A 27212-nucleotide genomic window follows, 5' to 3' on the forward strand; every position below is an offset into this window, starting at 1 on the left:
TGCAAAATTTTCACGATTTGACAACCTATGGCTGGATGGTTAGAGGGACTGTGGTATCCTAGCCTACTAGGGTTCAAATCCTGGTGCTCGCTCAGATTTTCGGAGGTAAGTAAGGTGTGCGTGTGTACGTTCATAGTGGTGGGTGTATGAGCGTGTGTATATATATATATATATATATATATATATATATATAATTTGCTATCCACACTAGCTCGGATGGTGGTTATCGGAACCCTTCATTTGCTTCGAGATCCGAACTTTTGAATGGATAAGGTTATGGTATTATGATTTGTTGAATTTCGCCACGGCAGTAGGGGAAAGCTGGGACGAACCTTTTGGTTGTCAGTAGCCGAAAAGGAAAGCCTACTACCTGGCTTTTGCAGGTGTACTCAGGGCAAGTGACCTCATCCCATTTTGATTGAGCAGGATGTGGCAGTAGCTGATTTCGGCAAGCAACTGAGAACGGCTCATTTTGGATATTGGTCAAAAGTTCCACGGCGCCGTGTACTTGTCTACTGTTTTAAAACTGCCATTTTGGTCTAGCAAGCTGTGCATTGCCTGGCACCGTTTGTGAGAAGCAGCATTTGCTCTACCACGCTTGAAAAGGGGTGGTAAGACTTGCCTTTTTTAGTGCATGTGGGTTGAATACGGGTCTGGCCATTATTAAGGTCAACTCCACCGCACGACCTCAAACGGACGTTTTGTTCGGATTTTGTCCGTTTGAGGTGGCGATGGGTGTAAAAGCGGACATGTGTGCCCGGCCTCTATTCGAGTCGCCCAACACAGCAACTAACCCCAAATTATCTGCTGCCCTCCGCGCCCGCCGTGGCATGCCGTGGCCACACGCGCTCGCTCGCCGGGGCGCTCTCCCATGCCCTACTCTGTCCAGTCCGCAGCTGGCGCCGTGCCTTGCCGCACCTGCGTTGCCCCACCGTCCTCGCCCGCACGGCCGCGCTACCCCGCCGCCGCTGCACGCCACGCTTGCGCCCTCGCCCGCGCTGCCCCGCCGCCGCCTGCACGCCCGCGCTGCCTCGTCGCCGTTGCACGTCGCGCGTGCCTGCACGCCCCGCCGCGCCCGCGCGCCGCGCCTCGCCCCGCCGCGCCCGTGCCCGCCCGCGCCCGCCGCGCTGCCGGCCTCCCCTCGCCCCGCCTTCCCCGCGCCCGCCTCGCCCAGCCCGCCCCGGCTCGTTGCGCTCGCGCCCGCCACGCCGCCGGCCGCCCCTCGCCCCGCCTCGCCTCGCCCTTGCCGCCGACCACGCCTCGCCCTCGCCCGCCCCCGCCTCGCCGCGCTCACGCACGCCGCGCCACCGGCCGTGCCTCGCCTGGTCAGGCATCCAGCAGAGGAGAGAGAGGGGAAGGGGACAATAGCAGGGGCAGGTGGCTGTCATGCGGGCCATGTGCGGACGCGAGGACGCAGACGGGCTGTCCGCGACTGTCCGCTTTGACTCAAATCCATCTCAAATTTGCTTTGAATATGGGGTCGAAGCGGACACTAAACAGACAAAAAGGCAAGATGAGATAGCGCGTTGGTCATTGATTTTGTCACTTTTACCTCAAACGAACGGGACCGGACAATTTAGGGTCGTGCGGTGGAGTTGGCCTAACTCCAATCTGCAGACGGAACAGACGCTGCCATGCATCCGCAAGAGGACAGCAGAGTAAAACACGCAACCAGCCGTATGGGCTCCCTAATTAACTGACGCCACCGTCCAGCTATTGGTTTTGTGTATATATCACGCATCTTGCTCGTTGTTGCTCCGTGCGCTCTCGGTACAACTTTGTATCTAGTGATGAGTCAGATGGAAGGATTGGGAGATGGCGAAGGGAAAAACGGAAGCCGGGGCCTGGCTGTGAGCACAGCTGGGGGTGAAGACGCGTTTGCAGGCGCCATTGTTTCTGCCGTCGAGGATGCCCATCACGAGAGCGTTGCGCCGGTCCACTACATTGGTCAGCAGGTGAGTGAATGGTCAGCAGGTGTATATATCACGGCATTCCTTAGGCCTGAAAGAAGTTTTCTGCTTCTTGGCACACTTGACTCTGGGCTCGAGTTTTCTTTTTTTTGCGGGAAGCCAGCGTCAAACCACGTTGACATTAGCCTGATCTGCCCATTCGAGCCTACCATTACGCCAGTCAGCAACAACACTTGGGGGCATTTCTCCGTCATACGCGGCGAAATCTCTTTCTTCGTACCACGTCGTACGGACAATGCCAGATTTGAGTTCGGCGGGATACGTTTACTGACCGACGAACCCCTGCACTACCACGTAAGAAAACTAGTTTTCAATGTGCAAGTCTTAATCCGTCCATTCATATGTCATTTTTTTATTGATTGTGTCTATTGAAAAAATGCTCATGCTTAACTTAGGTAAATGTCTTCAAAGATGGAGCGTGGTATCTACAAGTCTCGAAAGCCATGGACAGTGTGATACAACGCTCAACCTTCATCAGCAACCCATACTGTGTGCTGCAACGAGAGGCTCTGTACATGATGTATGAGGTTGGTAAAGTTGTGGCGTATGACCTGCTCAATGGATCGTTCACGCGGGTCCATCTCCCTCAAGACTTCGTTCTCAGCAGCTTGCATGGTGGTGCGGACTACAGGTTGACCAAATCCACCATGGGTATGCTAACCATCGTGCAGGTGCAAGGTGTGCTGCTCCGTGTCCGGGACAGAGGGGTATCTGGTAAATGGATCTTGCGGGCAAGCCTCCCCTTCCCAGTGATGTTTGGCCTTTCCGAAGAATGAACAAGGTGGGACGCTGTGTCCTATTCTGTGAGGACACTTGCCGCCGACGAGACAGCACGCCACGTAGTTGCGAGGTTTGGATACGGGTGTCTGTACTCCATCGACACCGAGGCCATACAAGCAACGTAGCTGCTCCCACACACCAACACCATCCTAGTTTGCAAGGTTGTGCCAATCAATCTGAGGTGGCCGCCCAGGTTCCCTGGACACTTAGATCAGTACTAAGTTATCGTTATGAAATGCAATCATTTTATTATGGCCCGAAGGCTTATCTTTGTAATTCGGATATGTATTTTTTATCATTTACTGCAGTGGGTCGAAACTCGTTGTTCTTTTCAGTGCGTGCATTTGATTTCAGTCATGTTCAGTCATCTTCTCACGCCTGGTTTATGTATTTTTCTGTGGTGCGTCCTATAGTTTAGCTGTCACACCACCTTTTCTAAAAACGAAGGGATCGGTGCTGACTCATGCTCAACTTTTCTTAGGGTGAACTCTTTTGTTTTTCTACTTCGCGCATAACTCTTTTTTTTCTGAAACGATCAAAGTCAGGCCGTAAAAAGCGACAAGAAACAAGTTCATAAAAGTATTTCTCATCGGGAATTCAATGGCCTACTCGTCTCCACCTGAAAACCCGAGGGTTTCAAACAAACCGTAGCCCAGTCATTTTTTTTTAATTTCCCCATTTTTCATGCAAAAAATTCAACCACCACGGTCAACGGGTGAACCCTAACTACTCACCCACCATCCAAGCTCCCTCCCCCCTACCCGTTCCTCTCCCCTGGACGCTACCGCCGGCGCGGACTGCAGTGCCTTGCCCAAGACCGAGGTGCCGCATGCATATGGAGCACTTCGCAAATCGTCCCGACCTCGTACATGATGAATCGCACATGGCTCTCTTGATGTTGGCTTATGGATTTTCAAGGAAGTGTACTTCAAAATCGTCTCCGGCGGCGTTGTTTTACGAGGTCGGGAGAATGGCTCGTCCGGCACTGACGCCATGCCGCATGCAGATGTCGTTGTTACTTCCATGAGTAAACTAGTTGATGCGACGACCAACGTGATCAATGTCATCTTTTATACGGGACGAATGCGTTGAAAATGCAATAGGACGGTTATATGCGGAGATGCATGGGTTTGACAATGTAATTTTGATGTTTCTTTGTGCAAATATAAGTGTTGCGGTGATGGTATATATACATCTTAAAAGGGGTACGTGCATAAACTTATAGGGGTGCCTCTTCATCGGGTGCGCACGGTTTCTACTATGCGTGGCGGAGATGGCCTGCGCCGTTCAAGGCAGCCGAGCCGCAAATGTAGCTGAGCCAGACCCAGTCGCCGCCCCAGCAGGACGCGCGCATGCCCGCAAAGCCCACCACACCGCCGCCACGTGCTCGCGCCCCTTGCCAGCACGACTTAACGCCCGCCGCCGCAAAGCGAAAGGATGAAGGGGCCCCGCCGCTGTCGATGCCCGCGGGCTTTGCCTGCCGACGCGCCCTGGCGGCGGCGAGGAGGGGGGCTGGGAGGCGGCTAGGGTTTCCCTCCCGGTCGCTCGTGGGAGCGACGCGGGAGGGAGAGGGGAAAGAGGAATCTTCATCGTCAGGATCCCATGCAAGCATAAAGACGGAGCTATACTTTTTTATTTATCAGCCAAGCTATACTTATGAAACAAGGCGGGATTTAATTACATTCCCAACAATTACAAAGAAAAGCCCATCGTCTCGGCCCTCAAGAAAAACTAGAATTTAATATTAAATCAACCACGATATACGGCTATTTTAAAAGTGTGTGTACTGTTTTTATCCCTGGCGACTATGGTTGTTAATTATTTTTGACTCGTGTAGGCGTGATTAAGTACACGACTCCACGCGTGTGCTAATAACAAAACGCGTATGTACATTTTTATCTGATGGTGCGTCAATTATGTGTAGGAAGAATACCGTGACGTAGATAAAACAAAACGCTTACATAGAGTCTCGTGCATGTGGGCGAGTGTTTGTCTTCACCGAAGCAGCATGTGCCTCATCAAATGCCACGGGTGTTAAAGACTAGCGTGGATGGTCGGTTGTCTCTTATTGCTACAGGCTGCCTGGAAGTGCTGCGTACTGGAAAGTTTAGACAGGGGCTGTGGGCTGCAGGAGAACGCAGGTACGCATCAGCTGAATGGCAAATAAGCAACGCGTGAGTAACAAAAAAAAAGCGCCCGTGACAAAAAAGGTTTGAACCTTCCCGGAACAGTTCTCCATGGGTGAAGTCTATTTGAAACCTTGATTTCATACGCCCTGCCAAGGGTAAATTGCAGGAAACCACCACTTTGAAGATTAGGTTTGCAGAAAACACTATATTATATTTTTTTCAAAAAACATCACGTTTTGTGTAAACTTTTTACAAAAACCACCGACCGGCGGATTTGACTTGTTTAAGTGTGTTTATGACAGATGGGGCTCATTTTCTGCTTATGTGGCACAACAGTTTTGGTTTAATGCAAAAACGCCCCCCAACTTTCCCCTCGCTCCCAAACTCCGTCCATCTGCAGCCGGCAAGCGTGCACATGAGCTCAGCGCCACCCTCCTCCCCGGCCCGCCGCCGTCCCCACCGGATCCGGCCACATCGGCCTCCACTGTCCCCGCCCGGCACCGGATCCGGCCACATCGGGCTCCACCGTCCCCGCCCGGCATCGGATCCGGCGGGAATGCCCCAGCCAACTCGGCGTGCTGAGCGCGTGGGGCTACAACGTCCACGACCCCGTTGACCATGGGGCAGCGCCGGCATGAAGAAGAAAAGGCCAGGGGCGGCGCCAGAGCCCGGTACCGGTAGGAAGGCCGCCACATGGAGTCGTCATTACCATCGAGAGTGCTGTGACTGGGGCAGCCATGGCAGCGACCGAAGCAGCTGGGGCGCCTTGGGAAGAAGAGGGCGGGAGGGCGACGGCCTGGGAAAGAAGAGCGCCGGTGGGCGACGACCGAAGCAACAGGGGCGGTCTGCCGTTCCTCAACGCTCCGGCGGCCGCCGATGCATCGGGACGTGCGCGTGCAGCTGGCAGGCGGCAGGCCGGCGGCGCCCACCACGGCGTACTGCAGTAGCCCGCACGTGAGCCGTGCCTCCTATCGCCCTGCGTAGCCCCGTCCACCATAGAACGAGGCGTTGGGGAGGACTCCCCCGATCCAGATCCTGCTCAGGAGGAGCAGTTCCATCGCGGAGGAGTGTTGGGGCTAATTGCGTTTTTCTTTTTTGATTTAGGGGTGTCTCTGCAAAATTCTAGGGTCTAGTTTGTAATTTTAGATTTAAACTCATAAATTGCAAAAAGTTATGTCACGTAAGCAGAAAACGGGCCCCATCCGTCATAAACGCGCTCAACAGAGCCAAATCCACCAATCAGTGATTTTTGCAAAAAGATTACACAAGATGTGGTGTTTTTTGCTAAAAAATGTAACGTGGTGTTTTCTGCAAACCGAGCCTTCAAAGTGGTGGTTTCTTGCAATTTACTCCCCTGTCAAAATTGAACCCTAACCTTTTAATCCCTGAAATTGGTACCCTGTACTTGTCTCCCGGCTATTCTCAACTCTGAACCCGTCCAAACCAGTTTGGCATGATAGGAAAGGAACGATCCCGATCGGGATCACACCCTGCTCTCACTAACTGCACGGATCCACCTGTCATGTTCATCTTCTATCCATCCCTCTCTCTCCCCAAGAACGCGTGGGCTACCGCCGGCGAGCACCATGCCAGCAGCACCGGCGCGTGTGTGGATAGCACAGAGGCCCTGACGTGTCTCATGGGAAAGAAAATCGAGAGGCATGACCGCATGGGCGTCGGTCTGGTCGCCGTCCATGCAGCGCGCGTTCTGCATGGCGAGCTCTCGTGGCAGAGCAGCTGCCTAGTTCGAGCAATGGGGGAAGAAATGGAGGGAGAGGGAGTGATTAGAGCTCATCCGGGAACGCGGTTAGCCACAGGGGCGGTCCGAGCGAGCTCGGAGGCGAGGTGAGCTGCAGAGGAGTGCATGCACACCAACTGTTCGACATAATGGTAGGGGCTACGGCATGGCGTACGATGACAGCACGGTTGCACCTTTACTACCGTAAAGTGTCTGCACGCTAGCACATCAAGGTGCATGTTTCTGGTCTGACTCATGGCGCCAGAGAGGCAGCCGTGGGTTTGGCTGTCTGCACGTCAGGTCGTCAGCGACGGCGCCGTGGCGGCGTTGTGCCTGGAAAGCTGCGGGTGCGCACCGTTCCGAAGTGGATGATGACCAACAGGAGCACGGTGTCACGCCCAGCGTCCTCGCCACGTACTATTGTTGGCCGGTGACCGCCCTCATCGTCGTCGGACTACATCGGCGTCATGGTCACCCACGCTCGTGCCTGGGCAAGTCGGAGGCCCTAGAGCCATCGTGTAATTCGATGCTAGCTAGAGCTAGCTGATGCCGTCCATTGCTGTGCCTACTGATAGATCTTGCTACTAGTGTATAGTTGCTGAATCGATTGGATTAGGCCGTTTTACATGCATGGATGGCGATTGATCATCGGTCCATGTGGTCGCTACCTTGTATGCCTGCTATCATGAGTAGGGAGGGCGTGCCGTGGAGCGCCGCTGCGGGCAGGCGTCGATGTCGTGGCAGGCGGGGCGGACGAGGCTGTGGCGGGGTATCGGATGAGTAAAATATGACATGTGGGACAGGGATGTAAGTGACAGTAGGTTCTGATCCCGGCCGGTATGGATATTTTCCCCGTGCTCCAAACAGCTTCAGGGTTAAGATTAACCGGGATCATCAAGTACAGGGTGCCGTTTTCAGGGATTCGAAGGTCAAGATTCAGTTGCGACGAGCGATATGAGTTCAAGGTTTTTTTCAGACTTCACTCGTTCTCCATCTACCGTGGAGGACCCTTTTGCTTTTGGCGCCGGTGGTCCTGTCTGCTGGACTGCCACAGCGACAGCCTAATGCCTGCCCGGTCCCTCCCCTTGCATGCCGCGTGGTCCACCCCTTCGCTATAAGAGGAAAAGAACATCAAATGAATAAAACCAGAAAAAAGCAAATGGGGTAAGAGGAGGGACCAGATCCCAACACCAACGAGCGCACGTGATTGCATCCACCCCGGAGAAGCTTCATAGGTTTGCTTTCCTCTCTATATACTGTGTAAAAAAAGAGAGACCCTTTTCCTAACCGTCACTATCCTCGGTGCCAAGGTACAAGAGCATCTCCTCTCCAGCCGTTCAGTGCCCTCAGGGAATGAAATAGCGCCTCCTGGGGGCTAGTTGACGCTATTTTTGCCGTGGGGGCGGTCGGGTTTCCAACCGCCGCCCCAAGTTGGCCTCAGACGCCGTTTTTTGAAATACAAATTCGGCTAAATTTCAAAAAAAAAAGACATGAATTTGGACCATATTCAGGCGGTTTTCATTCATATTTGTACAAATTTAAAGACATAATTGAAAAACTAAATAAACTACGCTGCCGCCGCCCCAAGCCTACTACATGCCGAGGAGCTTGTAGAAGGCGGTGTAGTCGTTGCCGTCGTCGCTTCATCGTCGTTGTCGCCGTCCTTGCTGCAACCCTATCCTGGGTTGCTGCCGCAGACGGGGTTAGTCGGCGTCGGCGCCTCCTCGTCGCTGTCTTTGAGGACGTTGACGCCTCCCTCGTCGCAGCTGTGGCGCCGAGCGGCGATCTCCTCCAGGGCGTGGCGCTGGCACTCCATCTCCTCCTGCACGTAGTCGTCCCGCGCCCATTTCAGGTCGGTTTCGAGGTCGACGACCATGTCGACATGCTCCTGCTTGACGACGGTGGGCGGCGTCGCTGGCTCCTTCTTCGGCCTGACCAGGCGAAGATGGCCACGGGGAGGAGGGGAAGGTTGGCGGCAGCCCTTGTTTATGACGAGGCCGCCATCGCGGCTGCGCAGGCGCTCCGACATCTCCTGGGGCTCGGCCTTGACGGCAGCGAGCGACGTCATGTGCCGGAGGAGTGGGAGCCGGAGGAAGAGGAGGACGCCCCCTAGCCATGCGCCTCGGGGTTGCCGCTCCAGCGTGAGAAAGACGACGTCGGGTACTCCAACGGCGGCGAGCTGCCGCCCTCGATGTGCTCGAGGACGGCGTGGAGCGTGCGCCCAGGGATGCCCCGGACTCAAAGCGGTCGTCGAAGTTGTGGCGCCCCCCTTGGCGCCGGAGCGCCGTTCCTGGACGCGAGCTGGTCGGCGTGGCAGCGGTGGGAGTACGCCGTCCACAGAGCGTGGTTGTCGGGGGCGTACTTCGGCAGCTGCCGTGCTTCCTTGGAGGGACGTCCGGATCCGCGTGATCTCGCCGCGGCGTTCAACGTCGGTGGGCGGTGGGGCACGGGGAAGCCTCCGGCGCTGAGCCTCCATGAGCCCGGCACGCGCATGTCCGGCGGCGCCGGGTAGTTCGCCTCGTAGAGGAGGCGAGCCTCTCACTCGTGCAGATGGCGGCGGCCGAAGCCGTTGGCCGAAGCTCTATCGCTGGGGAACCTCTCTGCCATCGGTCGAGCTTGAGACGGGGAAAGGAGAGAGGGTGGTCGGCGGTGAAGGAGAGAGGGTGGTTGGCGGCGAGAGATGGATGGTTGTGCCGAGGCAAGTGTGCGTCTAGCGGCGAGGGGACGACTATTATAGCGGCGAGTGGACGACTGCAGTGTGGACGCGTGGCGGGAAGGGGAGGGACGAGCGGCGGCTCGCCTTCATTGCGCCGCCCGTGATCAATGGAAGGCTGACCGGCGGTAGCCTTGCCATTGATTCACGCGGGAGCCGAGGCGATGAGATGTGGACGACGATGTAGTCGGTGACTCGGTAGGTCCACGGGGTGGGGATCCGGTGCGGGAACTTTTGGCGTGTTTTTCCTTTCCCCCAGCGCCCCCAGCGTGCTGGGTTCGGCCTGGGTCCGTCGGCACCAATTTCGGCCCTAACCGGCGAAATTTGGACTTCTGGGGGCGCGACTGGGCCGTTTTTTTGAGCTGGCGATAAAAATGGGGCCTGTTAGGGGGCCGAGTGGAGATGCTCTAACATGCTACCATCACAGGTGCCAAGGTATAACATGCTACCATCACAGTCAATAGCGATAGGGTAACCTACAATAGCCTGAAGATGCACAGTGTAATCCCATGTTCCCGCGTGCCTGTCCATCTGACGGCTCACTGCTCGACGTAACAGTTCGCCACACTGGATCCAACTCCATCCCTTGATGCTTCATCGGACGGCTCTGGTCATCGCGAGCGTCGTTGTTCACCTTTACAAAAGTAGTTATGCTTTTATGCTTTTCTTTTATTTAGTTAGTGTTGTAATGGCTGCATAGCCACCGTTTCTCCCCATTCATAGACATCATTATTGTAATTGGGTTGAACCCTAAGGCCGCCTGTGGCGTGCTACACTACTTTCCCCTTCTCTTCCAGTAATACAAACCCTAGATTGACCCCAATTCTTTGAATTCGTGATGTTTTAGTGTTAAATTTAGTAGATCATCGTTTGGTTCCTGATAACTGGTATCTAGAGCCACTCGCCCTTCGGCGGAGGTGTGATCTGCAGAGCATAGAGGTTGGGGTGTGACCGTAAAATCCATCTGCTAGCTCGAGACCTAGCGGCGGCGGCGAGCGGAGGCGACCGGAGTGGCACTGTTCGGGTGCAGTCAGAGTTCAGACTTGGTTGCCCGGGCATCCTGCACTGGTGGTAAAATCCCAGCCTCTGAGCTCCGACCGTGCGTCAAGGCGGCGGGAGCTGGTGTAGTTGTGGCAGCGGTAGACCGGAGTTGAGATTCAGGGAGGAAAATTCCCACCAACCTGAAGGAAATATGCCCTAGAGGCAATAATAAAGTCGTTATTTTATATTTCCTTATTCATGATAAAGGTTTATTATTCATGCTAGAATTGTATTGATCGGAAACTTAAATACATGTGTGAATACATAAACAAATACCGTGTCCATAGTGAGCCTCTACTAGACTAGCTCGTTGATCAAAGATGGTTAAGGTTTCCTAACCATAGACATGAGTTGTCATTTGATAATGGGATCACATCATTAGGAGAATGATGTGATGGACAAGACCCATCCGTTAGCCTAGCATATTGATTGTTCAGTTTATTGCTATTGCTTTCTTAATGTCAAATACATATTCCTTCGACTATGAGATTATGCAACTCCCGAATACCGGAGGAATACCTTGTGTGCTATCAAACGTCACAACGTAACAGGGTGATCATAAAGATGCTCTACAGGTATCTCCGAAGGTGTTTGTTGAGTTGGCATAGATCGAGATTAGGATTTGTCACTCCGAGTATTGGAGAGGTATCTCTGGGCCCTCTCGGTAATACACATCATAAGAAGCCTTGAAAGCAAAGTGACTAATGAGTTAGTTGCAAGATGATGTATTACGGAACGAGTAAAGAGACTTGCCGGTAATGGGATTGAACTAGGTATGAAGATACCGATGATCGAATCTCGGGCAAGTAACATACCGATGGACAAAGGGAATTACGTATGTTGTCATAAGGTTCGACCGATAAAGATCTTCGTAGAATATGTAGGAGCCAATATGGGCATCCAGGTTTCGCTATTGGTTATTGATCGGAGTGGTGTCTCAGTCATGTCTACATAGTTCTCGAACCCGTAGGGTCCGCACGCTTAACGTTCGTTGACGATATAGTGTTATATGAGTTATATGATTTGGTGACCGAATGTTATTTGGAGTCCCGGATGAGATCACGGACATGACGAGGAGTCCCGAAATGGTCGAGAGGTAAAGATTGATATATAGGACGATGGTATTCGGACACCGGAAGAGTTTCAGGATGCACCAGGTAGTCATCGGGTCACCGGAAGGGGTTCTGGACATCCCCGGTAGGTAAATGGGCCTAATGGGCCAAGGGGGGACAGACCAGCCCACAGGGGGCTGGTGCGCCCCTCTCCCTGGCCGGCCGGGCCTAGGGAAGGAAAGGGGGGAGGGCTAGCCCCTCCAGCCTTCCCCTTCTCATGGGAGAAAGGAAAAGGGGGGCGCCTCCCTCCCCTGCCTTTTCCCCGCACCTATATAAGGAGGAGGGGGGGCGGCGGCTAGGGGAGGACCCCAAGTAGGATTCGACCTACTTGGGGCGCCTCCTTGGCTGCTCCTCCCTCCCTCCCACCTATATATATATAGGGAAAATCCCTTCTACCACCTAGTGGTAACTACCACCTAAGAATCCACCGTCTATCTTCCGTCATTAGATCCGAGCTTGGTTTGTTTTTTTCTCTTTGATTGCTACAGAATCTTAACGGGTTAGGCTAGCTTCCACCCGACCCGTTTGATTATTAATTATATTCATTAGTTTAATTGGTGGTTATCCACGGCGTACTCATCGGCATAGCTTATCCGAGAAAATTTGAATGCATGTCTATCTTTTCGTACGTCCTTATCCGGCTACTAACCAACTTAGCAATCTTTTCTACGTAAAAATAGATTTGTTAGTATACTCTGGTTACGAACCAAAACAGTTCTATTTTCTCGACCTCCCGTTCTGCCTGGGCGACACCTCCCTCAACGCCTGGAGACGGCGGATCGGCGTCTTCGCCGTGGGTCACACCGGCTGGACGGCACATCTGATGCAGTGCAAACCACGGCTGGCCGACGTCGTTCTTTAGTACCACACAAGTCAGGTAACTAAGTATGACTAGTAGAATGCCCATGCGTTGCTACGGGCTATAATTTATATAGATGAATTAAACAAATTATTAAGTTTTCAAGGTCAAAGCTCATTCCTCCTTCATACAACCAGGCATGTTTGAACATCAAAGAGACGTCCAATGGGCTCCTCAAAATTCAACTGTTAGGACAGTCCGGCCTCCCTGAAATCCAGACCATATATGTGAGAGAAATGTGGTTGTCTGGACTATCTGTCATGTTATCTCCAACAACCAGACACAACACAAAAACCCCACCCCATGGCACACCCTTATGTTTTCTTGTTGGACCCTCCCCTTCCCGCTCATTTTCCGGCCATAGCGGCGCATTTCTTACTGGACCACTCTCCTTTCAAATTGGATGACGTTCACCTCACCTTCTCCATGGAGCTCTCTCTCTCTCCTTCACCCCAGTGTACATGCCGATCTGCCACTGGCATCAAGGGGGAGAAGGTGTGTGTCGCCCCTGACGGCCCCTGAGCCAAGAAAGCAGATCCGATGTCTCCTGATCCGTTACCACATTGTAACATAAAGTTGAAATGTTGTGCATTAGGATGAAACAAAAAAATATGATGTCTATTGTTGGGCATGCAACTGATACGTTATTAAGTCTTGAAGCAACCAACCAATGTATTTACTTTCCTATCCTAACCAAAAAATTGTACGACTTGATGAAATAATATGAACGGCTCCCTCATGCAATTTGCTACAAAGTCGTCTCTAATGAAACACAATTTGTCACATTTTCTAAAGTAGAAAAATTATTCGGCTACAGTAACTCAAGAGACTAATCCCAACCCCAATTCACATCCGCCGCATAATATAAGTGGAAGGACCACATGTGTCCACATAATTTTTGATGGTACAAGTGGACATCCCACATTGATGGTAACTCGGCATAAACTTTTGTACCAAAACAAAATGACACTTCAAGCAACCTACTGCTGATCTATCGTATTTCTTACTGAGCAATTGGATATAACTTTAAAACATCAACCTCTGTTTTACAACTTCTTGTTGCGTCTAAAGAATTAGTTCATCTCAATGCACACATGAAGTACATACCACTATTTGATTCCTAGTGCATTCATGTTTCTGCCCGATCACACTTTCATACACAGATCCATTGAGTTTTAAGAAGACAATTAGCAAGTTCACAAATAAACCAAAAGTAAATTTAAATACATTAGAATATCAAAAGCCATGATATAGTGCCACCTGATATTTGAGGTCGATCTGAGACAACAAATGTTCCCACCAACAGCGAGAACTGCATGGCAAACAATTAGATGCAAACAAAAACTATGATAGAAACTCAACCTAAAACAGCATGGCGGCCTTGATTAATTCCTGGGAGTCCACTCCCCTGACGAAGGCTGCAACATGGTGAATCCTTGCAACCATAAAGTACCATATTTCAGCAATCAACTCTCCTGACAAGGACACTCCATTTAAACATATGTCACTTGGAACCGACATGGCAGCCATTTTTAGCCTAGGCACATCCTCACAAATCTCACAAGTGAACCGAGTGCTCTATCAAAAATACAAATTAAGGTCTCCATTAAAAGTTTGATAGCATAACTATCACCACACTTGAAGGTGTGTTTTATCATTAGACATTCCTCGAACACATACCCGAATCCTTCTCGAAAGAAACCTGGGTTGGAATAACTGTACATACCTAGGCAGGAGAAAAGGGGAAGCAAACAAAATATGATTGAAACTGCCGGGAAGAGTCTCACTAACTGTTACCTTGTTTTTTCTTATCTCCATTACTCCATTCACATAATAACAAACTCTGTAATTGAACTGATAAAGGAATAGGTTGCCATGCAAGCATTACATCAATGTTAATAATCTAGCTCATGTGATCACAAAAACAGTAGTACCGCCGCGGCCGGTGGGGGACTTTGTGCCCTTTGTATCTGGTTTTCGCCTGGTTTCCCCTAATTAACCGGGCAACTATATTGTTCTTTATAAAATGCAGGAACCCCCTGCCCCTCTCGAGGTAGTACTTGGGAAAAGTATACTATTTTGTATCCGGTTAATTTTTTAATGTGGAGGATTGTGCATGATTTATAGCTGTTAATAAACCGCGGGACAATTTTTTCAGTTCTAATCTCCATAGCTCTAGCTAGTGTGTACTAACTTTGTTTTGGCAAATGCTGGGAGAGCCAAGAGAACCCAAGTGCCACTTGATATAGTAGATCAAACAACCTACAAGGCTACAAACTTTGTACTTCTTAATCGAGGTCAAACCAGTTCATGGGAACAATCCAAATAATAGTAGTTATCATGTCTTGCAAGAAATATACAATGGGTGTTCATATATATAACTAAATGCAGCACATATATTATTCCAGCTCCAAACTCAAAAGCAATACTAATTTACGAACATCCATCCACTGTCATAGAACCTGCAATTTCGAATATGACCTTTCAGCTCGAGAACCATATTCCGACATGGCACTCATATTTTACTGTATGAGTAGTGCAATGGAGTTCCAATAACAAAAACTGTAAATGGTCCACATGTGATGTTCATTAGAATGCGTGCCAGATAACAAATATTTATCGCGCCCCTCATTATGACTATAACTTCTTCAACATGAGCATACTCTCATGGATCAGGATGCCACAAAAACTCCTAAACGAAAAAGTTATCAATGAGTGCCACAAAAGTCAAGCCAACTAACACTCCATCATACTGTATACCATGACATAAAACATTAAGAAGGGATGTTTGAAGTAGTACCTCTCTGATAATAAGGGGGGACACTATCTACTTTGAGCCATACAAGAAATCTGGCGTAGTCAAGTTAGCTCCGAGCAGTCAATACATTGTAGGATAATTTCAAGTTCAGCTGCAACCACATCAACACATGAGATAAAATGGCTGGATACAGAATCATTACACTAACCATTCTGCAGAAAGAAAATAAATGTCTATGTATGTTCTAATTTGTATTTAGTGCAAATAAACTTTCCATATGATCTAAATTTCTGCATAAAAATGTGTCTCAGTTTAGATAAGAGTCATTTCTCAGATAAGCATGTATGGTCAAGGAAAAACTAATCTGCAAAAGCATGTATGGTCTGACTGATAAATAAAAAGTCAAAATTTTCCAATTAGAGAAGCAGGTGTCGCTGGTATATGTAGATAGTCCAAAGGTGATTTATTATCCTTCACCTTGATATCATATAACCTATGTTCAGCCCCAAAGCATGTAATTTTTTCTTGTCAACAAAGCTAATGTGAACATGAAATGCGTGGTGTTAATTACCAACAGGGGTAGTATGTCCTACAGCTCTGCAACAGGCAGTAATGAAGATATCCACAATAGGGTAATGTGTGCAGGAGAACTTAAAAATAACAACACATATAACAACATATATAAAAGGCAGACTGTACTTCATATTTGATGTATCAATCCTGAACCATATTGAAAACCATATTGAAACTCCGACAACTCCCTGAACTTCTTCATGTTGCACCTTCCAGAATTGGTCCAACGTGCCTGAAAAGAAATACTTAGCTAATGAAAATAATAATATAGCATGTTATGATGGATAGCTTTATTGTAGGTTATCTGGTTAAATTCAGGTCTGACTTGCTGGATAGAAATAGACATTAGAGGAGCACTTTCACCTGGATCAATTCCATGAGCGGAAGTGGCACAAGTCAACAGTGTGAGAAAGCGGCTGCAGCCGCATTAGCCAACAACATCCCGTCCACAGCTGCAAGAAGCTCCTGCAGAAGGAACAAAATTACATATTCTACTGAACCCAAACTTATTAGTAACAAGCAAGCCAGGCGCCAATCGATGGGACCCGAGTTCACCGACATGTTCCTCGATGTCAGTGATGAACTCATTGACCCATTGAATGCATGAAGAGAGAGCCACCAGGGGATCGCGACTGGGGCGCGACCATCACGACCACGGTGGTGGCGGGCTCACAGAAACGGATGATGACGCGCGTCGCTGTCGTCCATGGCGGTGGCCTCAAGGGCAAGGCGACATCGCCATGGGTGAGCACCACCGTAGGCCCACAGTTTGCTAGGGCGGTGGACTGGGCATCTACATTGTCGCGACGGCCGTAGATAGAGTTGGAGGTGGGGGTGGACGGAGGAGAACCAACACGCGATCAGCAGCAGCGGCCTGGTGCGCGGTAGTACATCGGCATGTCCTTTTCCCCCTCTCTCTTCCATGGCTTGTAGAACTAACGGGATGGGTTGGACGGGAGGGAGGCAGCCCTTGTCTAGATTTAGATCGGGTGGGCACTGGTTTGGAAAGAATGGAAGGAAAAATCAGAATCGGAAGGATTTGTTTTTGGGACGAATCGGGAAGGAGATCCTTTTTTAAGAACGGAAGGTGATCGATCTGGAAGGGAGAGAAGAGAAACAAATCAGGAAAAACCGGTGTGAGCTCAAAAAAAAAGGTGCGAGATGCTTTCGATTGATGGGAGGAGGGGGCTGCGAACGAACGAAACGATGTACGAACTGCTCCACTAGAAATAGAGATTAGCGAGATCATAGGTTGTTTAGACTTCCATCTCAAAAGAATTCATACGGTTCCTCTTTGTTGCCTATGTCCCAGTTTTTTTGGTTATGGCCAGCGATGGTCATTTCAACGGATTTGATCAGGAGCATCTGGTGTACATAATCTCTCCTGATTGGTTTCTTTTTTATCTCTTTTTTTTCTCATCTACAACATGATTCCGAGGGTCCAAATGTGACGACAGGTACATGAAGGCCGGCATGCATGAAGAGGATGACAAGGCGAAGTTAGATTCTGCACGCAGCACCACTGGATACTTCATATAGTACGACCTGCACCCGTGCACCCCGCAGCTACGATTACGGCTCCACGTATTAGTCGTGTGGTGCATCTCTGGTAGACTAGACGAGGCCTGTATCGCAGCTACGGCAGTACGCGCATGAATCGTTGATGAATGAAGCAACTGAGACACATCGCTGCCACCGTTAATCATCGTGTGGTGGTATCTGCTACGAACTACAAAGTCAAACGCATAGATCTTTGTTGCGTGCCTACTTGCCTTTGATGCATGCACCACACCATGTCTGCATGTATAGTTCTGTTGTAAGTATATGATGTTCTGCATACTCCTTGTACACTTATATACATACTCTGTCCATTCTACGTACTCCTGTGCAACTCATAAAAACCCAAAAACAAAATGCATCATAAATAATTGTACGTACAATTTTTGTGGATGTTGGTTTAAAAAATTATATACTACCACTAAGTAACCGGTAGTAACACATACTCTAGTCTAGTATTAAAATGTATAAACACATACGCCCTTCTACAATTAATAAGTATATACATACTTCGTGATTAAGTAAGAAGTAGATATGTAGTACATACTCCATACTTTATTTTAAATATATATGCTACATACTATTTTTTTGACAGAAATGTACCTCAATTCCACATACTCCATACTTTCTTTTAAAGATATATACCACATACTATTTTGTCAACAGAAATATACCTCAATTCCACATACTCCATACTTTGTTTTTTAATGATGTACTACATACTTTCATACTGCTTTTCTACTCCCTCCGTTCCTAAATATAAGTCTTTTTAGACATTTTAAATGGAATACAACATACGAATGTATATGGACATATTTTAGAGTGTAGATTCACTCATTTTGCTACGTATGTAGTCACTTGGTGAAATCTTCAGAAAGACTTATATTTTGGAACGGAGGGAATACATACCATGGAACATAACATTCATGCTATGTGTAGACAAAAGTTAAAATATTCATGTGGTATCTTCGTAGAGGTGTTGTGCTAACCAAAGACAACCTTGCACGACGCAACTGGCCAGGAAGTAAGAAGTGTTGTTTTTGTACTCATAACGAGACAATCAAATACCTCTTTTTTCAATGCAAGTTTGCGCGTTCTACGTGGCCAGTCATCCAAATAGCGTCAAATTTGTATCCACCCACAAGTGTTGCCAATATTTTTGGTCATTGGTTGGACGGTATTTCAAATAGGTTCAAAACGCTAATAAGGGTGGGAGCGTACGCCTTACTATGGTCGCTTTGGCTATGTAGAAACGCTTTGATTTTTAATGACAAAAATGCTTCTCCTTTGCAGGTTATTTTTCCTTGTACGCACTCGCTTTGCATGTGATGCTACAACGTGCGGAGTACCAACCGCTATTCAAGGCGGTGTGTACGTGATTGGAGCAGGTGGCTATGGAGTTTTTTACCCAACATGGGTGGCAGCATAATCTCCGCATCGGTCCACCAACCGTTTCGACATAGGCATAGTGTCAGTCTATAGGACTCTACTGTTGCCGAATTGTCATTTTTTTTTCTTGTCGGATTTTTGATGTTTGGCTGTGTGCATCTTAGTTATGCAGAGGCCGGGTGATACTCTAAATGCTTCGTATAGCTTGATGCTACATTTTAAGATAATAAAAGTGCCCTTTATCGAAAAAATGTGTAGGCATGCACATACCTTTCCAGACTACAAAATTCTGAGTGACCATATTTCTTTTCCTATCGGGCAAACAATTAGTGTCTCGGTGATTTGTTTTTCTATTCAAAAGTTGTTTCATCCAGCCAATAATTAAGGAGCAGCACACAAGAGCATTTAGATTAATGCTTCCCGCAACGGAGCTAGCTAGAAAGGAGTGCCCAACGCCCCTACAAATCAGCACATGCAGTTATCTTAATGAGCTCACGTGGGACAAGGGTTATCGGGTTTAGACTAGCCACAGTGGCAGTAACATTAAGTCCAACTCAGCAAATTTGCTTATATGGCAATGAGTTAATGAGGAGAGAGGGTGTTATAGTAACTTAGCTAGTTACTGTAACATCACATGTTCCAATGCAATACGAGTATATAACATAATAAATGAAGCTTTGCATGTTACTATACTTATATTATTATCCACTATGAAGGTAGTAACATAGTCTAGGGATATGTGTATGTTACTAGCATATGTTACTCTGCATTGTGGCTAGTCTTAGAACCTCTCCCAGCGACTACCATTCACCCGTTTAGCTTCATAACAAGGTGGGGCACGTGAAGGCCAAAAAATTAGGTGGTAAATATATATATATATTCATCATCCAGAACGCAGAATAAGTTATTTTTAGGAGGCGATCTGACTAATTCGAAACCCAACCGGCCCGACTAAATCTTCCTAGCCCCGCTCCCACCTCTGCCTCCCCGAACCTTCTCCGACCAGCGCGCCGCCGCCGCCCCCAAACTTCTCCCACCAGCGCGCCTCCAAACCCCTCCCACCCGCACGCCGCCACCGCCCCCAACCCCCTTCCACGAGCGCCCCGCCGCCGCCCCCAACCCCCTTCCACCAGTGCCCCGCCGCCGCCCCCAAACCCCTTCCACTAGCGCCCCGCCGCTGCCCCGACCACCCTCACACCAGCGCGCCGTGGCGACTCCGAACCCCCTCCGACCAGCGCCCCGCCGCCGTCTGTGCTTCCGTGGCCACTGCGCCGGATTCCCCTCACCCACTGCATCGAGTTCGTCAGTTCGCTGGTGTGATCGACAGGTCAGCCCCCCATCTTCCACCTCCCCTACTCTCCTCTGCTAGAAGAGCAACAATGGTAGGAGCTCGAGGTAAAACAAGACGACTACAGTGATGCGTGCAGTGCACCTCCTCCTGCCCAGCATGTTCGCACTATGCACTATTTTTTGTAGAATTTCGTCTAACGTAGTTCGAATTTGGTCTACTTGTGTAAATCTGTCAGTTCATGACAAGTGATGCTAGAAATGTAGGTCATTTGTGAATCATGCTTGTTTCAGAGCAAAAAAGGACTCTGTAGTTGCATCACATGGTTGTACTGAACAACATACACATTCACATAAAACATGCCAACTCCTTTTTTTTACAATCAGTTACAAGACAAGTTATTTCGACTCTTTTTTTTGCGATCACATGGTTGCTCATTATGTTAATTATGACTAGGGATAACCAGGAAGATGGAAATCGTGGCACTTGGGGCATTCCAGGGAGAAGTCCAGCTTGCCAGGTCCCATGTGATTCTTGTTAACTTTGAAGATTGTTTATCTTTGTGTTGGTTACTGAAATGTATTGTTTTAAAACCACACAGGAGAACCTGTACTGTTGGATCTATCTCGAGAGGACTGAGGGAGCACATCTCTGCAGCTCTCGAACTTTCATTGCGAAGAAAGAGAAGGTTCGTTCTTTGTATTTGGCACTGAGAGAGAGAGAGAGAGAGAGAGAGAGAGAGAGAGAGAGAGAGAGAGAGTCATACTGCTAACTCATTCAGGAAATCAGTCGAGTTGATTGACAAACCTATATATCAGCAATGTACTTGGCATTGATGTCACTGAGAGACAGTAATACTGCTAACTTATTCAGAGAGCAGTTGAGTTGATTGAGGCAGTAATGCTGCTCCACTTTCTGGTCCTTGATGAGCCCCTGCGTAGGCGCTTCCTCCTCTCAGGTCTGCCGCCCTCTATCCCTCTCAGTTTAAATTTGTTGGATATCTACACTACTAGTTGGGGAATTTTGGTAGTTCATTTTGTTTACATATGCACGCTGTCCCTTCCTGCAGGACCAGACCCAACCATCGTCGCCATAGCACGGCGCCTACCGGCGAAGGACCACCACCTCCCTGACGACGTGCCCAACCCCGCTGACGAGGCCTGCCGCCAAAACCCTCCTCCTTCCTCCTCGTGTCGGGATGAACAAGATCCAGCCGGCGCCTGAAGCTCATCCCACCAGCGTACCTCCTCCTTCCCCTCGCTGCACGGACCGGTGTGGCATAGCGTCGCCGCCCAGGTCAACTTCTTTCCTCCCATCATTGCTCCTGCATCTCATAGATGAGCTGGTTGGTTCGATGACTTCTTCATCAGTATTTCGAATCAGGCTGTAACACATGTGTTGCACAGTAGGTGTTTGCAATAATGCAAGAGCCAAAAAAGCTTATTTTTTGTTGTTCTTATTTTCAGCTGAAAAATGAGAAATAATTTCATTTTGGTTCCTTCTGTGGTGCTTGAGATGAATTATAATCAGTTCATGTGCATTCGCCCGAGAAGTTCCCTTATGAAAAATAAATCATATAGTTCATGTAGAATAAAAAGAACATTTACCAAGAAAAATTTACTGAAAGTACATTTGTCATATTTTGCGAAGTTCTACAAAAATAAAAAGAAAAGTTCAAGCAAAACCAAAACGTTCAAAACAAAAACTCAGGGATTTCACTCATGAACAAGAAAAGAAGAAAAATTCTGTAAGTTTCGAGTGTTGTGTGTGTGTGTTGGGGGGGGGGGGTGCGTTGTTGGTCACCTGGGTGACTGGGTCAGTTCATGTGCGACCATTGGAGGAGTTCAAAAAATGAGAACTCATGCATTTCCATAAAATTCTGTAGTTTCGTGTGTGTGCTGCTACAAATATGAACGATGTTTTCCAATCATACTAGTACGGATGCAATCACCTAGAAAAATGGGTCGTTGGTTCAGTTATAGGCACTCAACTCTGAAGATTTTGAATTTTTGCCTGGTATTTTAAGTTTGGTTTTTATCATATAATGTAAAGTTGTAAACATGTTAACAATGGTCTTTGCTCCCAGTTCTGAACTTCTTATTCAGTCTATTAGTACAGTCGTAGTGGTGGCCACCTCGACGCCTAGCCCGCCAACCCGCGTCGTGCGCTGCCCCGGGGCCCCCGAGCACTGCCGCGCCCCGTCGCCGGTGCCTGACGGTGCAGGCCACCGTCGCTGCCCGACGAAGCAGGCTACCATCCCTGCATTGACGATGCGGATGTCCAGTCGTTGCTGCATCTCTCTCTGCCCGTGAATTAGGTGTTGAAAATGTTTTCTTATGTATGTTTCAGTGGGGAGTCGGATCATTTGCTGCTCAAAATTCGACAATAATCCGACAACAATCGGAGGAGGAATGCGCAACAAGCAAGTCTATCATCGATGGCAAGGTTGGCCGTGTATTTTCTTTGAGTTGTCTCTGCTTCAACCATACAATTCATCTAGCATAAAGTATCGTCGTTACAACCTTTCAATTTGGTAACTTGGAGGTAGTTTTCAAATACTATATTGTGACCAAAAAGCAAGGTAGCAAATTACTATAGATACTACTTCAAAAAGCATGTCCTTGCTCAACTTCTGAACTTCTGATCTAGATATCTTTCTACAAGGATGATTCAATGTTACTACCTCTTTGGAAAGAGTAGCTAAGTATATGGTTTCACTTGTTTCTTGTGTTAGCCAACTAGAACTTATTTTGCTTCTCAGACTTGCTTGCCAAGTTCTTTGTGCATATCCTTACTTGAAAACTGGCTCCACCCTTCTCCCGTTGAACCTCTCATGAACCTCGTGCATGTACAGCAGCAGCACTAGCCCCCGTTCGTGTCATGGACAAGATCAGTTCAACTTGTGCACTTGGCCTGTTTTGTGGGAATGTCTGAGCAGAAAGAGAAACAATATATTTTTGCCAATTTCTTCTCTCTCTCTCTCTCTCTCTCTCTCTCTCTCTCTCTGCAGTTATAGCTAGCAACAGGCCCATCTGCATGGTATGCAAACAAGAGGTAAACCACAGAGACTGCCACTAGTTATTACAGTGATTTTGGCCACTAAATTATCTGTTTTTCTTTTTTTCCGAGTCATTCTTGTACTGCCTGCCATGAAAAAACCCTGATGATAGAATACAAATATTTGTGTATTCTATCGTCAGTTCACAGAGAAGAAATTCTTTTTTCTTCAGTGTGTATTCTATCGTTAGTTCTGTGTGTATTTTTGTTCTCTTTTCTTCAGTCCACAAAGAATAAATATTGTCAGTTCATGAATAGAGAATTTCTGAAATAAACTTAATATTAGTTTGGTGTGTATTCTATCGTCAGTTCATGAAAAAATACAAACTAGTTGGTGCGTGTGCAAAAATATCATCAGTTCATGTTTTGAAATTCTGTAAGTTTACATATATCACCTAAATAAGTAATGTTTTGTAGCGAGTTTCTTACGTGTCTATTCTGATTCAAGTGCCTTGTTCTTCCTGAAACACAAGGTGCTTGTGTTAATGCCTATGGGAGAATAGCACGTACAGGGACTGTGTACTAGTGTTGAAAACAGGATAAAGTCCTAAGATAATGATGTTCTCCCCTGCTTCCACTTCCATTCGCCACCTCAGAACCCCGCGCACTACCGCCCTCCCTTACCCCCTGCAGCTCGCCGTGTGCAAGTTCTTCAGTCCAAGTTCTATGGAGAGCTCGTCTCTTGTTTCATTTTCCTTAACACTCGGTAACGAAAATGATCGTTCAACTTCAAATATGTTTTGGACTGATTGTTCAAGTTCTTTCGTATAGAAGGTTCAGAAAGTTTTGTTCCTGAAAATGCACATATTTGGAGTACGCCAATATATATGTATTTCTGAATTTTGCCCTTGAGTAATAGTTCAACATGTATTACGCCATCAATTCATAATGGAAAGGCAGCAAACAGTTCAATAGATGTGTGTTAAAAATGTAACTGTATAGAGAAACTTTCGTAGTAGTTCGATGGAATAAATCGCATCAGTTCTGACTCGGATCCGTTCTTGCCTACAATGCATTGAAAAATCAATTTTTTTGCCTTTCTTAAGGCTTGAGAAGCACGTATCTCTAGGATATGTGCCATGTTAAACTTGAGTTGTTTTCAGTTAACACAAAGTGACTGTCTCTTAAGCCTAAACTAAAATTTATTTATGTGAGAGACACCTGAACTGAAGTTGTTCCCAAGTAAAAGAAACTTCAACTTGTTTGAGCGTATCTGGTTAGGATAATTGTAATAACTTTAGTTCTCGTCAATGGTAACGGAACAAAATTTTTGGATCCTCTTAAATGTAACTTGAAGAACGCTAGCGCTGAGGTTGGGCATTGTTTATCAATGGTAAGTTGTTCATAAGGTCGGCCGGCAGAAAATTTCCTAAGTTCAACTATGTCGCTAGAGCTTCAGTCCAACTATGTTGCTTCTGCGATTTTCCTTATGCAGAAAATCACACTGAAGGACGTTCAACTATGTTTCATCTCTGAACTTAAACGCGTTTGTTCTTTGAGCTAAAATTCATAGAGCTTTACTTTTGATGATTCTTGTACCTATTGTTCAGAAATCAATGGTAAATTTTTTGATTGCAGCAATGGCGATTGGACGAGGGAGGTTGGACGGACTGCAGATTGGCGATGTTACCCCCCCTCTCTCAAAGACAATAAGACCAAAAAGGTTCAGTTATCAACATTCATCTATTGCTACTGAACTGAAGCATGTCACTAACTCACTATTGAACTGAAGAAACTGAATTGAAGTTCCATAGACATGTTGTGTTATTCTTGTAGTGCAAAAATGTGTCATCCCCCTGAATACGAAATGTCATCGATTTGCCCATAGTTCCCTTTCTCTTTTCTTGTTCTTGTTTCTACCTCAGCCAGTAAGTTGTATCCGTGTACACATTTCTAGTTTCTATTGCTATTGGTTCAAATGATCAATTGCTATAAGTTCCCATGATATTGTCCCATCAGTTCAAGTGATCATTGTTGTCTTGTTTAAGCCGTTTAAGTACAAAATTACTAGCATTGATCTTTGTGCAGCGATCAGGCCGTTCAGCTCTGGCACCGAAGCCGTTCACCTCTGCCACAGGAGGCCGTTCGACGAAGCAGCGCTCATCTTGTTGTGTTTTTAAAGTACATGTTTTATGTGCTTTTCAGTTCACCTACTTGACGATTCTATAGTACACTAGGTGTTTGTGTTGTGCCTTAATAAGCATTTGAGAAAACCTTGTATGGATCGAAACTACCATATGTTCTGTTCTATTCTTGTAAATGAAGCTCCACTTCTGTTTTGTTTGAAGTTATTTGGCATAAAAATTAGTATATGTTCTACTGTAAAAGACATATAAAATGTCTTGATGCATGCTAGCAGAAATTTGAAAATACACTCAGTTCAAGTTGTTTGTTGTTATTCCTACGAGAAAAATGAATATGAATGTATGTGAATGTTGCCCTCAATTACACTATATGCTTGTTCTCTTCAGTTGTATGTGAATGATTTATTCTTGAGTTCAAACCTGGAAGAGAAATTATGCTCAGTTTGTTGCTTGCACTGGTCACTTCCGATTTTTGTTTGTTGTCAAAATGTAAGTCGATGCCCACTACATGTTTGTTCTTTTTACGTGTATATATGAGAATTGAAGCTGCCATCAACTGTTCTCAAATGGAGATAATTTTATAACGGTATATTACATGCTCCGTTTCGTAAAATGGTTCAAAAATTTCTTGGTAGGTAGGTTCAGACTCGAGGGGCAGTCACTTTGCAAACAAATTTGTTAGCAGTAAAGTCGGAGGAAAAAAGCAACTTAAAATGAAAAACACAACAAGTTCGCAATTTAAAAAGTTGACACGACGTCCCAGATAAGTTTGAGAAAAAGCCCAAACAAAAAGAAACCCCACCGAAATTCAAATGGTAAAAGTTAAAGTCGTAAAATTAGAAAAGTCCAGAACATCATTGCGAAAGAATGTTGAGTTAAAAAAATAAACACACAGAATATTTTCTTTTAGAAAAAATGTCATTCAGTTCAACGATATAAAGATGCAAGTTCAGGCACGATAATACCGTAAACTGTTGAAAAACTACAAGGAAAATCATATCGAAAAAACAGAGTATAGACTAGTATGTTAAAACACGCTCAGTACAAAACCATACGGATATTAGTTTAAGTACTCGTTTTTGGAACCTTTCAAAATTACTCTATGAAAAATACATCAGTACAAGTCCTCTGTTTTTTCTGACAAAAAAACAGCACGACATGTCTCACCGTATTCCAAATTACTCTTCAACGATTGCGAATTTGAGAAAACGTTCAACACGACTAAGTTTTGCATTTTCGATAGCTTTCCAACGGTATATTATTTGCCCAATTTCAACAAACTTTAAAAAAAATCTCGCTCGGAATCAAATTTGACCGTTTTCTAATTCGTTTTTAAACCATAAGGAATTAGAAAAATATTTCAATACGAAAAAGTTTCGCATTTTCCATAGCTTTGCAACGCCGTATCATTTGCGTCAATCCGAGAAACCGTTTGCAAAAAAAGCGAAAATACGTTTCGCCTAGAATTTCACAATTTTTCAAATTACTTTTAAATCATATATAATTTGAAAAAACAGTAGATATATGCAAGATGCGGATTTTTACCAGCTTTCCAATGCCATCTTATTTGCTCAATTCCGACAAATCGTTTGAAAATTAAGTCCAAAATACAATTCGCGTTTTCGGTTTTGAAAAAAAACGGGTTTTTCAAAACTGCTCTTAAACCATGATGATTTTGCAAAAAATTCCTATATATTTGTAATGAATATGTCAAGAGCTTTCCAACAATATATTACACGCCCCCATTCCAATGAAAAGACGATCAGTTCGACAAGATGAAAATCATGAGTACAACCGCCTGAAACCATCAGTTCAAGTAGGGTACCAGAATAATATTTTGTTACGCGAAACAGAATAGCCCAGATGTATATATATATATATATATATATATATATATATATATATATATATATATGTGTGTGTGTGTGTGTGTGTGTGTGTGTGTGGGGGGGGGGGTGCCTAGCACAACGACGACAATTGCTTAGCCGTGTGCGGTGGCCCCTTCCACGGTTTACACCCTCGGTCATATTTTCGTAGTGCTTAGGCGAAGCCCTGCGGAGATCACTTCACCATCACTGTCACCACACCGTCGTGCTGCCGGAACTCATCCACTACCTCACCATCTTGCTGGATCAAGAAGGTGAGGACGTCACCGAGCTGAACG

The 27212-nt window shown here is 46.9% G+C and overlaps 2 protein-coding genes and 1 long non-coding RNA gene across 3 annotated transcripts; 2 read left to right on the plus strand and 1 right to left on the minus strand.

Annotated features, from left to right (window-relative positions):
- Positions 1-1779: 1779 nt before the first annotated feature.
- On the plus strand, positions 1780-3042 carry LOC123170054 (uncharacterized). The gene is made up of 2 exons (XM_044587900.1): positions 1780-2264; positions 2366-3042. Exons 1-2 carry the CDS (start codon positions 1791-1793, stop codon positions 2744-2746), a joined length of 855 nt encoding a protein of 284 aa, XP_044443835.1. The 5' UTR covers positions 1780-1790; the 3' UTR covers positions 2747-3042.
- Positions 3043-12474: 9432 nt separating this feature from the next.
- Positions 12475-16979, minus strand: LOC123170770 (uncharacterized). Its single transcript, XR_006485258.1, has 3 exons — positions 16233-16979; positions 16037-16138; positions 12475-15905 (listed from the first exon to the last, which is right to left on the minus strand). It is a non-coding gene; the product is annotated as an uncharacterized lncRNA (long non-coding RNA).
- Positions 16980-19329: 2350 nt separating this feature from the next.
- LOC123171098 (formin-like protein 14) lies at positions 19330-25345 on the plus strand. The gene is made up of 8 exons (XM_044588743.1): positions 19330-19335; positions 19585-19946; positions 20364-20427; positions 20509-20595; positions 20781-20865; positions 20977-22352; positions 24543-24627; positions 24993-25345. The coding sequence occupies exons 1-6, from the start codon at positions 19330-19332 to the stop codon at positions 21129-21131; spliced, it is 759 nt and encodes a 252-aa protein (XP_044444678.1). The 3' UTR covers positions 21132-22352; positions 24543-24627; positions 24993-25345.
- The last annotated feature ends 1867 nt before the right edge of the window (positions 25346-27212 follow it).

This window comes from Triticum aestivum, chromosome 7D, assembly GCF_018294505.1.
Source record: "Triticum aestivum cultivar Chinese Spring chromosome 7D, IWGSC CS RefSeq v2.1, whole genome shotgun sequence".
NCBI lineage: Eukaryota > Viridiplantae > Streptophyta > Magnoliopsida > Poales > Poaceae > Triticum > Triticum aestivum.

Excerpts from the sequence above, each read along its gene's own strand:
- LOC123170054 (XM_044587900.1), top strand. The coding sequence starts at position 1,791 with ATGAGTCAGATGGAAGGATTGGGAGATGGCGAAGGGAAAAACGGAAGC. Across the intron at positions 2,265-2,365 it reads ACGAACCCCTGCACTACCAC|GTAAATGTCTTCAAAGATGG; the intron begins GTAAGAAAACTA and ends TGCTTAACTTAG.
- LOC123171098 (XM_044588743.1), top strand. Across the intron at positions 19,947-20,363 it reads TTCGCTGGTGTGATCGACAG|GGATAACCAGGAAGATGGAA; the intron begins GTCAGCCCCCCA and ends AATTATGACTAG. Across the intron at positions 20,866-20,976 it reads TAGGCGCTTCCTCCTCTCAG|GACCAGACCCAACCATCGTC; the intron begins GTCTGCCGCCCT and ends CCCTTCCTGCAG.